Source organism: Morus notabilis, unplaced genomic scaffold, assembly GCF_000414095.1.
Source record: "Morus notabilis unplaced genomic scaffold, ASM41409v2 Scaffold57, whole genome shotgun sequence".
NCBI lineage: Eukaryota > Viridiplantae > Streptophyta > Magnoliopsida > Rosales > Moraceae > Morus > Morus notabilis.
The window spans coordinates 129,996-142,423 of record NW_010357689.1 but is presented as its reverse complement, the minus strand read 5'-3'; the positions used below and the strand labels follow the sequence as shown (position 1 = coordinate 142,423).

The window sequence follows — 12,428 nt, the reverse complement described above, 5'->3', positions numbered from 1 at the left end:
AGATTCGTCTTTCTTCTGTATCTTTAAATATTGATTTGTTTGTGTTTAATTGGTAGAAGTTGGAATAATCACTTAAACAATGATAATCACTTTCTTGCTTAATATAGCTGTCTTTCTTTTGATGAGTGGCCTTTTCTTTTTCTTTTTTTTTTCAATAGTTCATCGATTGCATGGATATTTATGAATTGAATTGCATTTCACTGGCTTCACAACATATATAAGTTGGCAAAGGATCGTGCAAAAAAGAGCATGATTATACCTTGACACGTGTCAATGTATGGGGTTGGAGGGAGGAAGAACGTAATTGCTGAATTAGAAATCGTTTACGAATCATAACCAATTTCACGTAACTTTGTAGTCTGTTGGTGGAAGATAAATGATAGGACGTATGAAGACTGCTGTATTTGAAATGAATGGTTTCTCCAGGTTACTTGGTCGTATAGACTTAGAACTTCTCTTTCTATATGGCATGTCGTCAAGCCTCATAGGTTAGAAACTTTGAATTTTCAGAATCGCGTTGAGATATCCCTCGACATGGATTATATATCCAAAAAGGTCCGCTCTCGGCCATTCCACACGCTGCCTAGCGGAGGCATGTTTATCTGAAGTGGATTCTCTCTTTTCTAGTGGATGCCGAACCTGCTGCCCCATTGACTAAGAAGGGGGCGGGCGCAGCAGCTACATGGACCCCTTCCTTTCTGTTGTTGCCAGCACTTTCCCGGGCCGAGCCGGAATTTTTTATTATAAAGGGACGGCAAAGCCCGAAGGTTGCTATCCCAATAGGGAAGCGGGCGGAACGAGGAGAGGGCCCGTCAATCATACTATCGCGGTCAAAAAAGCGTGTGTGTTCCCTTCAGATAATACGCACCGTAGGCCTTCTTCGTTTTTTCGATTAGCTAAAGCTTTCTTTTAGTCGTGCGAATGAGACCCTCGCGAAGCGGATTCAGTCCCATGCTATACCTCCTATCGAACGGATTTCAATACAAATGATTGTCCTTTTGGTTGTGATGATTTCTTTTTTTTGTTCAAAGCGAAGCGAGCGGTGCTATTATCCCCTTCCTTCTCCTAGCGCTCATTGACATCGTATGCGGGTCATCGGGATGGGGAACATCATATATGAAATGACTTGATCCGTGAACGAGCTTACCCAATATTGGCCAGGGAATGGACCAATTCCTTCATTCAATGCATATTGATTGAGAATTTGTGCAGGAGATTGGGTCACGAACCTTCTCTTCTCTTAGGTCCAGAGGGGAACTCTTAGTTAGGTCCCTCAGCGACTTGGATTGATGCCTATCGGTAACAAGAAGCTTGGGATTCGCGCCATGTATGTGGCACACAACTGGTTCTATCGATGCGAATCAACAAATCACAAGGAAGTACCAATAGATACTGCGCTTTTCGAACTTACTTTGCGCAGCAAGCGCTCGTGGCGAGTGACCTTGATAGCCAAGTCACAAAGATCATTGAATTGCTGGAGCCCAGTGTAGGGAGCAGCATCTTATTCTCTTCACAAGAACTTCTGGATCGGAGAAGCATTCGGAACGGGCTCCGCGTTCATTTCGTCGGCAGAAAGGATCCAATCCATTCGGGGAACCCAAAAACGAAGTTTTTCGACTTGATTCATAGATAGACAAAAGATAGATGAACGAGATATCTTTTTTTAAAAAAGAAATAATATGAATATACATCCCCTTAGATGTCTATGTATCCTTTATCCCGATTTTTTTTTTCGTTATATCCGCTCTCTCTAAAAATAAATGGAGAGAGAAAGAGCGGATGGATCCTATCCCCTATATCGAACACTAAATCCTTTCTATCACTAGGTGTTTGGTATATATTTTCTTTGGTACAGATTAAAATGAACTTCTTTGAAGGATTTGAATTCCCTCTTTCAATCATTTTTTTTTTCTTTTTTATCTCCTAGCAAACAACCAGAGTCACCAAAATCTTTCTTCTAATCTGCTCACCCCTATCTCTCCTTTCACTTTTCCCCTCTACCAGACAAGCTCTTAGTGTCATTCACCAATTTTATATTTTTGAAAACGAAATATATAATAGGGTGCAGTGATTGGGTTTGGTTACTTTTACTTTCACCATTGTGAAGCGCATTTCTGACTTGTTACATAATTTCGTAGGACTTGCATCACCATTATGACAAGGCCTGCCGACTGTGTGAGAGGCAAAAAGAATGTCTCGATTAGGGAAATAATGGACTTTGTATCATGAAGCTTTTGATATGAGTTACAGATTCTAAATTGAATTCTTTTATTTGTGGGTTTTAATGTCATCTTTCTTCTTGGTGTTTCACTTTTCACTTTGATTTAAGCGTATGGCGCATTGGCTAATATATGTTTTTCTTTCTTTCTGCATCTTGGACTGGTTTTAGTCATCAAAAAAAAAAAGAAAAAAAGAAAAAAAAAAACTTGGGTTGGTGTTGTTTCCCATCTATTTTCATAGTTGATAGTTCGCCACTGTTTTTTCCTATAAAGTAGACAGTTGGCGGAAATTATCAGAAGGGGCATGATTATTTCTTAACGTGTGCCAATGTGTGGGGTTCGAGGGAGAAAGAACAGGAACACAGTGCAAATATTTGATGACAATCTATGATTCTATGCAATAAACTGAAGTACATTTGTTGACAAAGATGGAAAAAGGGGAAAAAACTGGTAATGTTTATGCACTCCCAGAACCAGGAACTTCTCATTGTTAGAAGGTAATACCTTATACGCGTTTCTTGATTTGTGAACTGTAAATTAATGAACTAGAATTCTTTTCCCAATCATAACCATTTCCACTTACATCTACTAGCAGGAGCTAATATAATGATAGGATTTCTGCAAGGGTCTGCGCTTTGTTAAGATTGCTTTATTTGAAATGAATGGTAACTCCAGATGCTCGGTAGGACATGTGCATCAGTGGTACATCTATTTTTTGAAGCTTCTATACAAGTTGGTTTCTAAAAGCACGAATGGTTTCGTTGATAATTTTCTCAGTTTCTGGAATACTTGCCGATTTATTGTCCTTTTGCCTTCTGAATTTTCCATTGTAATCTTTGTGTCGTTGCGTGATGTTTCATTGCAATATTTGATGAGGTAAATCCCCACTCCATATGTTTTTACTCATTTTCGTTGAAATTTCTGCATCCCCTGATTATCTCCATATATTCTTACTTCGGTTACTTAAACATTGCACATTCAATGACTATCATGATGGAATGCTATTTGCAGTTGTCGATTTGTAATGTTGCGCGAATAATCGAGTGATTTAGAAGTTGTAATGGATGAAAGCGGTTGTTTGATTTATTATGGATTGTACTCTACTAAGCTGCTTGATCTGTGTTTGAATAAGCTTTATGCTTCTGCCTACTTACAAACTAATTATGCTTGCAAGGAATTCTTGGACTCGACACGGTCTGAATGTCTGGAAATGAGCCCGAGTAAAATCAATCTACTCTTGACTCAGATTCGATTGGGTTTTATTAGGCTGTTACCAAGTTGTATTTTGCTCCTCTTGGAAGCAATGATATGACAGTTTTTTTTCTTCAGTGTTCTTGGATGGTAATATCATGTAATGAAAATAATAGAAGGGATTCTTTGAAAAAGAACATTTTAGAATAGAAGAGGAGCTTTACATTTTTACCTCTACCTTGTAGCTAGGTCTCTGTACTTTTGCTTTTGCTTTGCGGGGAAAGAAGAGTAATACCCCTTTAAATAGACCTTTTTGAATTGACTCACAAACATTGGTCCAATGACTTTTAGTCAAGTAACTATATAAATTAAAAAAGTATTAATTAAGATTAAGGTTTAAAAATTTAGACGTTTATACTAATAATTTTCTTTTTATTAAATAAAAAAAAAGGATTTTCTGTCCCCTATTCCTTCGTCTATGGTGGAAACTCAAGAACCCATTAATAGGACAAAAAGTATATGCTTCAATTAAAATCCCATCAAACCATAAATTTAAAATCCCATCAAACCATAAATCTAACTCTCCACAATCTATCGACCGGGTAGAGACTTACTATGGAATCTCAATCAATGAATCTATCCCGAGGGGAAAAGAAAGACATCTTTAGCTGCATTGGCCGCAGGGCCTCAATACTTGTTAGGATCCTTTTCCACTAAGGTCTTCAGTGGATTAAGTCTTCAATCATATTCTAAAAGAAATGGAAGACATCTTATCTAGAAATGTAGGCGCCTTGGAATTTGTAAGGAAAAAAGAAAGATACTCTTGTTCATCAGCTTATCAATCTTTTTCTTCAAATGAGTTCAAGTAATGGGTGTTCCCTCAGAAGTTTTCATACATAAGAAAGGATATGATAAGTTTGAGAGAAGAACCAATTGGGATTAGAACTGAATTAGGGCTTATTATTATTAATCAAATCAACTGAAAGACAAATCCGGACCTACAATTCGAGAGGTAGGTCAATGTTTCCAAAACTCTTAATTACTCCTAATAGCTTGACAAAACTCAGCATAAACATAATTAACTTGCTAATGCTCTCTTTATACTAAAGCCCTAAATTCATAAAATACCAAAAGACTAATATGCCCCCTAACCTTACGCCTAACATAAGTCTGTAAGGGCTTGGGCTTAACATTACTTCCCTCCCAATGAGACACCTTGTCTTCAAGGTGGAACAAAGGAAACTGCTCCTGAATCAAGTCAAACGGTTCCCACGTCGTTTCATAATCTGGAAAATCCTTCCATCTAATCAGCACCTCTTTATCGCCCGATTGTCCTGACAGCCCTTGACGCACGCCTTCTAAAGCAGCTGGTTCCAACACAACCTCCATATCTTCAGTCAACGTAGGCGGTAGTAAAGGAGAGGGTGCATGGTCTCCAATAGTCCGTCTCAATTGAGACACATGAAACACTAGATGAATCGCCGAAGAGGATAGCAACCTCAAACGATAAGCCTCCTCGCCAATCCTCTCTATAATCTCATAAGGCCCAAAATACCGAGGAAAAAGCTTCTCATTCCTCCGCCGCACCAAGGTCTTCTACCGATATGGTTGAAGCTTCAAGTATACCCAGTCCCCCACCGCAAATTGTACATCTCTCTTATGACCATCAGCCTGCTTCTTCATAATCTGCTGAGTCTTAGACAAATGCCTCTTCAACTTTTCCAACATCCTATCCCTTTCGTCCAAGTATTGATCCACCTGCGACACATGTGTCATGCTATGCCCATAATGCACCAAATGTGGCGGGTCCCGTCCATATAAGATCTTAAAAGGAGTGGTCTGTGAAGCAGTATGGTAAGAGGTATTGTATCAATACTCAGCCCACACCAACCACTTTGCCCACTGCTTGGGTGTATCTGACACAAAACACCGCAGATAAGTCTCCACACTGCGATTGACTACCTTAGTTTGCTCGTTGGTTTGCGGATGATAAGTCGTGCTCCTTTTCAACACTGTCCCCTGCATCTTAAACAACTCTCTCCAACTAACGGGTGAGGCCCCTTCCTTAAGCACGATCGCGTGCTCGTGATCCCGCTGTGGGGGTAGCCCCTCCGGCATCCGGAAAACCCCCTTAAAGCGCCTCAATAGCTGTTGAACCTGCTCTGGAATCATTTTGTTTGTCTCTCTCTGCTCCTCTTCGAGGTTATGCAACTCAATCAAAAATCCACGCCCCACGTCCTGAATCGCCCTCACCATAGTCTTGAGCGACACCAGAGTTTTGCATAGACTCAGGTTGCCCCGCAGATCCATTGTCTGATCCCCCAACTGAAACTCATTGTCAACAACTTCTAATTTACCCTCATCTCTCCCAATGACTGTAACCACTTTATCTCCAAGATGACATCTGTACTTCCTAAATCCAGGGGAAGGAAATCCTCCAACACCTGAACTCCTTGTATCTCTAAGATCAATCCTCTACATATTCCCCTACTATTCTCCACCAATCCAGTACCCATGACCACCCCAAAACTGCCAATGTCTGTCAATTGGAGGCCTAATCTGTCTACTATTCGTTTGGAGATAAAATTGTGGGTCACTCCACTATCCACCAACACCACCACATCCCGTTCACCGATACTCCCCCTTAACTTCATGGTGTGGTTCAGTGTAAATCCCACCACCGAATTAAGTGAAACTTCGGTCACGTCAAGGTGAAGATGCTCCTTCTCCAACATCTCTTCTTCATTGGCTTCTTTCTCGCCTTCCTCGTCATCCCACACAGTCAGGACTTGTAGTGTTCGGTCCTTACATCAGTGCCTTGGGAAAAATTTATCATCTCATTGAAAGCACAATCCCTTCGCCTTCTTGTCCTGAATCTCTATCTCAGTGAGGCATTTGAAAGTCACTCCCGGATGTGGCCCACTAACCCGATCCTTTTGGGGCTCTCTTTGAATTCCCAACGTGTGAGTTTTCTGTCCTCCTGATGGTGTGCTGTTTCGGTATGCAAAACCGACTGAATTGCTCCTATTGACTCGCTCCGCTGCATTCTTATCCTCAATCATCTGTGCCAACTCCATCGTCTCCCCTAACCCTCTCGGTCCCAGCAAACACAAAACCGCTCAGATCTTCGGCTTCAGTCCCTTTATAAAATTCCCCTATAACACCGCTTCTGAGATTCCCCCTAAACGACCCGAAAGCAGCGCAAATTTCTCCCTATACTCCATGACCGTCCTATCCTGGGTCGGGGCAAAAAACTGCTCGTGTAGATCTCCCTCTTGAGTGGCTCGAAACCTCTCCAACATTCGGTCTTTAAATTCACCCTACGACCTCGATGGTTGTCATTGTTCTCGCCATTGAAACCGCGCAAGGGCCTTTCCCTCCAAACATAAAGTCGCCGCCATAAGTTTTTCCCTCTCTGAGAGTCCATTGATGGCGAAATAACGTTCTACCCTATACACCCATCCATATGCATCCTCACCTTCAAAAATGGGCATTTCAGCTTCTTGGACTGCCCCACCCAATTTCACGCCATTGGAGGCCTCCAACCTTCCGATTCTCCTTCAGTCTCCATAAATCCAGAAGACCCAGCCCAAAATCCTCCTTGCCCAGCCCCAAATTCAACTGATAACCCTTGCCCAGCCGCAATCCAATCATACCTGCTTCCCCTCTCGCCTGAAACCACTCCTCCCGGCCATACGCCCCCAAATCTGCCCTGCCCAGGCCCGAATCTGCCTTGCCCATACCTGGTTCTGCCCGGCCCAGGCCCAAAATCACCCTAAAACGACGTTGAGATGCCGTGCCCGGCCACCCCCGACCCTGGCGCACCCCAAGGCGGCGCCGAAATGCCGGACCCCGATGCCCATAGCCCTAGGCCACCTCCTGCAGCATTTAAACCCTCTGATCCGCCGCCCCCAACCGTGACCAAGCCTCCCTCACTGCACCCAACGCCGAGGAAAGTCCCCCCAAGTCGCGCATCCCCTGGGCCGTCCTCCGCGCCAGCAGATCTGTCGCGAGCTGTTGCCTCTAGCCGCGCAAAGTTGGCAGTTTCCGGCCCCCTCCCCTTGTGCTGTTGCCGACCACGGGTTCCATACCGCCGGACCCCTCTCCCGCTACGCCGCCATGGCTCGTCACTGCTGCCGGTGGTGGGTTGAGGTGGAGCTTCGTTAATTTCAACAACATGGCCTCAAGGGACGACAATTGTTATTGGGCGGTGTTAAATCGCTCGTCAATGGTGGTCTTGAGCGATCTAACCTCCGTGTCTAATTTCTCTTTAAGCGTGTCCACCTTCTTCGCTACCATTGTCCCCAGATTTTGCTCTCATACCAATTTGATAGGTTTCAGAGAAGAATCAATTGGGATTATGGCTGAATTAGGGCTTATTTCTATTAATCAAATCAATTGAAAGATAAATCCTGACCTATAATTCGAGAGGTAGGTCAATCTCTCCAAAACTCCTAATTCTTCCTAATAACTTGACAAAACTCATCATAAACACAATTAACTTGCTAATGCCCTCTTTATAGTAAAGTCCTAAATCCATAAAATACAAAAAGACTAATATGCCCCCTAACCCTACGCCTAACATAAGTCTGTAAGGGTTTGGACTTAATAGGATAAGTCATCACTTGTATTTATATGAGAGTATATGACCCCAATAGAATGCACGTAAGAAGATTCTAAAGTTTTCGAACCTTCCACCTTTTAAAAATAATAAATAAAAAAACCTCCAAGTCTAGACTCTTGACTCTCCAAAGACTTGAACCATCCATGTTTCAGAGATGCATCCGGCCCTAGCAAAAACATAGAGGGAGAGAGGGGAAAAAACATAGAGGATCTTTCATAACCAAAGACTTGGTATATCGCTGGGCTTTTGGCCACCAAAGTTTACCAATAAACTCGTCATCGGATGCTCAATTTAGGGTAGGTTTTGTGCCATCCGCGGAGGAGGACGGTTGCCAGATCGAATCTAAAAGAAGGATGGGATCGTCGTCGTTGGACTTGGGATGTTTTTTTACGCGTTGGTCATCATCTCGACCTACCCTGTAGAGGTTGTGGTATGCGAGAGAAGTCGAGTCATCTTGTTGTGCACACGCCAATTATCACCTTCATGTGTTTACCAATCACTCGTCTTTTCTACCGTTTTATTTTGCTGGTGTTGAGAGGCCTTGCTCTCCTTGTTGTTTAATTTTCTAGCTTGTGGATTTTTTCATTTTTTGTTTATAACAACGGCTGTTCTTACCCTGATTAGTTTAGGTTATTATTTTTTCTTCCACAAGATATGTTTCTTTGTGGTTTTTGTCTAGTCTTTGTGTTATGAGTTTCTCGATATCGGTTGATCAGATTATTTTTGTCTGACTATAGAGGATTTGTCAAAGAGCCATGTGTGTGCTCGATTTTTGTGTCCTCTTAGAGTGATTTCTGTTTGTGGAGTCCAGTATATGCTGTTTTCTCTTGAGTTTCATTCGAATTGTTTGATGAACCGGTTATCTGTGATGCCGTGTTTTTTTTTATAATTATGTGTAGAAATTGATGTATGTAATGCTTTTTCATATTTCAAATTATATTTATCCATTTCAAAAAAAAAAAAAAAGACTTTTGAACCATCCAAAAGGTTAACCAATAACCCTTTATTCTTATAATCTGATTTCATGTTAACAAAAGAAATTACACCAATTTATTATTTGAGAAAATAATCGCACTTCTTTTCCCTAGAAAATGAAAACACTGCTATAAAAAAAATGAAAATGAAAACATCGAGTTAAATTTAAAAGAATTATTTTACTTTCATATGCTTTTAAAAAAGAGATATTTTTTGATACGTTAACATATCAGTAAGTCAGATTTGTTATCCGTTGAATTTATATAAAATCACGTAAAATTTAAAAAATATACAGACTTAATGATAAAAAAACTTAACTTATCAGTACACGAGACATACGAGAAAATTTTCTTTAAACAAAAACAAAATACAACCACAGCGAAAAAGGTCGAAATTGTAAATCTCTTAAAACGTCGTCGTTGCAAAGAACTTTTGGAACCTCTAATTCCTGGTAGGGTTTAAGGACTCTGATATCGGCTGCTTACGAGTTTTCGGTCTCTGTTTTCACCTTTTGAAGTTGCAGTTACCACACAGAAAAATGGCGTCCTTCTGCAGATCAGCTCTAATGGCGGGCTCTCGCTCCATCGCAGCTCGCTCCAAAGTCGTCTCCCCAAAATCCCTAAATTCCATACCAATTTCCTCTCCATTTTCCTCGGACTCCGGAGCCATTCCTCGAGCTTCACGGTACAAATGATTTCAACCCCCATTTTTACAACCATATACATCTCATCAAATTCGTCACTTTCTCATATCTTTTGCTATTTTGATCAAATTTCTCGTTATCAATTTTCAATTGGAAAAGGAGATTTATATATATATATATATATATATTGAATATGCCATTTGTGATATCTAAGGATAATTTCCGCTTTGGGAAGCGTCGAGTCGTTGATGCCGCTTCACAGCGCGATCGCTTCCGCTCGGCTCAAATCCAACATTGCCGTTGATTCCACCTGCTGGAGCTGCCTTTCTCAAGGTATAAAAAATTAATTTATTTATGCAATTTTTTTAAGTGATTGTTAGTGAGCATTTTACTTGATAGTTATTGATAAATATGTTTGATTCTTTGTCTTTGAGAGTTCATGTGGTTGTCAATTTTAGTTGAAGTCCAATTTTTTGATATTTCTTTTGCTTACATAATTTTATTTTATTTTTTGTTGGGTAAGCTAAGAATATGGAATTATAAGCCGTATTTACTGGGAAAATTCTGAATTTATTTAGTGCTTCTTAGGGCCAATCACGACTTTATCCTATTGGACAATAGAATATTAGCAATTAACAACCATAGCAAATGTAATTGTTCCATCATCTAGTAAATTCACGCCATTTTTAGTGCCAATGCCCAAATTTAGTTTCCTAAGTGGGTTTCTGACTTGTTTTTCTATATCATCGTATAGGAATTGCATCACCATTGTGACAAGGCCCGCCTGCTGTGTGAGACAATAAGTTAATAGGGTTTTCCTTCCGTGTCACTATGTGAAAGGCAAAAAGATTGTTTTGATAACTGAAATTTTGGACTTTGTATCGTGAAGCTTATTTGAACTTGTCAACGAGTTACTTCCAAATTGGAATTCTTGTAACTTCGGGTTTCATATTTGTGTTTCTTTTGTCTCTTTAAATATTGATTTGTTCGTGTTGAATTGGTAGAAGTTGGAGTAATAACTTCTTCAATGATAATCGCTTTCTTGCTCATATAGCTGTCTTTCTTCTGAGAAGTGGTGTTATTTTTTGCATGGATATTTATGAATTGAATTGCACCTCACTGCCTTCACAACATATAGAAATTGGCAAAGGATCGTGCAAAAAAGAGCCTGATTATAGCTTAACACGTGTCAATATATGGGGTTGGAGGGAGGAAGAACACAATTACTGAGTTAGACATTTTTTTTCCCAATCATAACCAGTTCATCTGCTGTTTTTGAACTGAATATGTCCAGATAACCTGGTCGAATAGACTTGAACTTTTCTTTCTATATGGCATGTCGTGAAGCGTCATAGGTTAGAATTTCAGTATTGCGTTGAAATATCCCTTGGCTGATCTCGTATACATCTATTTCTTGAAGCTTACAGATGAGTTTGATTCCTAGAAGCACTGCTGATTCTGTTAGTTATTTTCTTTTGTTCCTGACCTAAAGAACGCGCAGAGTTATTCTCATTTTCCTCTTTGAACTTTCCACATTAATCAAATGTCGTTGTGTTATGTCTCTTACTCTATATTATATGTTACATAATCCCCACTCCACATGTTTTTTACCCGTTTTCGGTAGAATTTTTTCATCTACTGATTATTGTCATATATTCTTCCGTGGCCTCCATAGACTTTGTAGTTCCCCAGTGAAAACGACTCCAGGATTCCGTTATTGCATATCAAATTGGCTTGCATATCAGTGGTTTTTATTCTACTCATCCCGGTTCTGTCAACTTTTCTTTGTATTTCCTTCCATTTTTTACTCTTGGTCTTGTATTTCCTTCCGTTTTTGATTCTTGGTCCTTTTTAAGTTTCAATTGATGTTTCCTACATCAATTTTGCTTTGTTCTTATTTTTCTTTAGTAGATTAGTGTTGGTTTTGATTTATTTTGCATATTTCTTTGTGAATCAACTATTCCTTTCAATTAAAATAAATTAGTAAAAACTACTCTTTTAAATATTCCTTTTTTCTAAAAATGACTCTTCTGGCGCTCAGGGAAACCTTTATGGTTGGTTGTCAAGGACTCGCAATATCCATCCGGATTAGTATGCTTTGTGTAGTGTAAGCATGGTCAAACGTTATGCTTAGTGTAAGCATGGTCAAACGTTATGCTTTGCATGCCTAAGCAATGTGTTTTTCACAGTATGAACAATAATTAGCCTTGTCATTTGCCTACTATAGGGAGTTCATCTTATAGAAAGATAATTGAGGAGTATTTTAACAACATCATTGATGGCATATTTAATTGTGAGAATTCGACAATAGTGAATGTTTATGTACTCGTCTGACATGAGTCTAAACATGTCAAATTGTCCGGATTGTTCTGTTACGAAGCTCTCCACAAAATTTTACATTTCCTCTTGAGAGAGGCTTTTGGATACACAACATCCATACATGGACGCACGTGAGCTACTAGAAAATACTTTTATTTAAATATTTTTTATTGTAATAATTTTCATATATTTTTTACGTAGTTTTAATTCTCACTATTTTGAGACTTAAAATTTTAGGCCATATTTGTTATTCTGAGTGTGCCTACAAAAAAGAGACAAAACAACAAAAAACATTCACAAACAAAACGACATGTCGTTTTGACAAAAAGAAAAAAAAACTTTCACAAACAAAACGACATGTCATTTTTATTGATGCATCAAAACGACATGTCGTTTTTATTGATGCATCAAAACAACACGTCGTTTTTATTGATGCATCAAAACGACAAGTCGTTTT

The 12,428-nt window shown here is 39.7% G+C and overlaps 1 protein-coding gene across 2 annotated transcripts; it reads left to right on the top strand.

Annotated features, from left to right (window-relative positions):
- The first annotated feature begins 9,469 nt into the window (after window positions 1-9,469).
- On the top strand, window positions 9,470-12,023 carry LOC21401509. Of its 2 annotated transcripts, none has more exons than XM_010090613.2 (3): window positions 9,470-9,693; window positions 9,867-9,985; window positions 11,694-12,023. In XM_010090613.2, the coding sequence occupies exons 1-3, from the start codon at window positions 9,548-9,550 to the stop codon at window positions 11,756-11,758; spliced, it is 330 nt and encodes a 109-aa protein (XP_010088915.2). In that variant the 5' UTR covers window positions 9,470-9,547; the 3' UTR covers window positions 11,759-12,023. The 2 variants fall into 2 exon arrangements, with proteins under 2 accessions (XP_010088915.2, XP_024030301.1); XM_024174533.1 differs by lacking the exon at window positions 11,694-12,023 and adding an exon at window positions 10,407-10,691.
- Window positions 12,024-12,428: the final 405 nt, after the last annotated feature.

Coding starts and splice junctions, on each gene's coding strand:
- LOC21401509 (XM_010090613.2), top strand. CDS start 9,548: ATGGCGTCCTTCTGCAGATCAGCTCTAATGGCGGGCTCTCGCTCCATC. Junction 9,694..9,866: donor GCCATTCCTCGAGCTTCACG/GTACAAATGATT, acceptor GTGATATCTAAG/GATAATTTCCGCTTTGGGAA. Junction 9,986..11,693: donor CTGGAGCTGCCTTTCTCAAG/GTATAAAAAATT, acceptor TCTGGCGCTCAG/GGAAACCTTTATGGTTGGTT.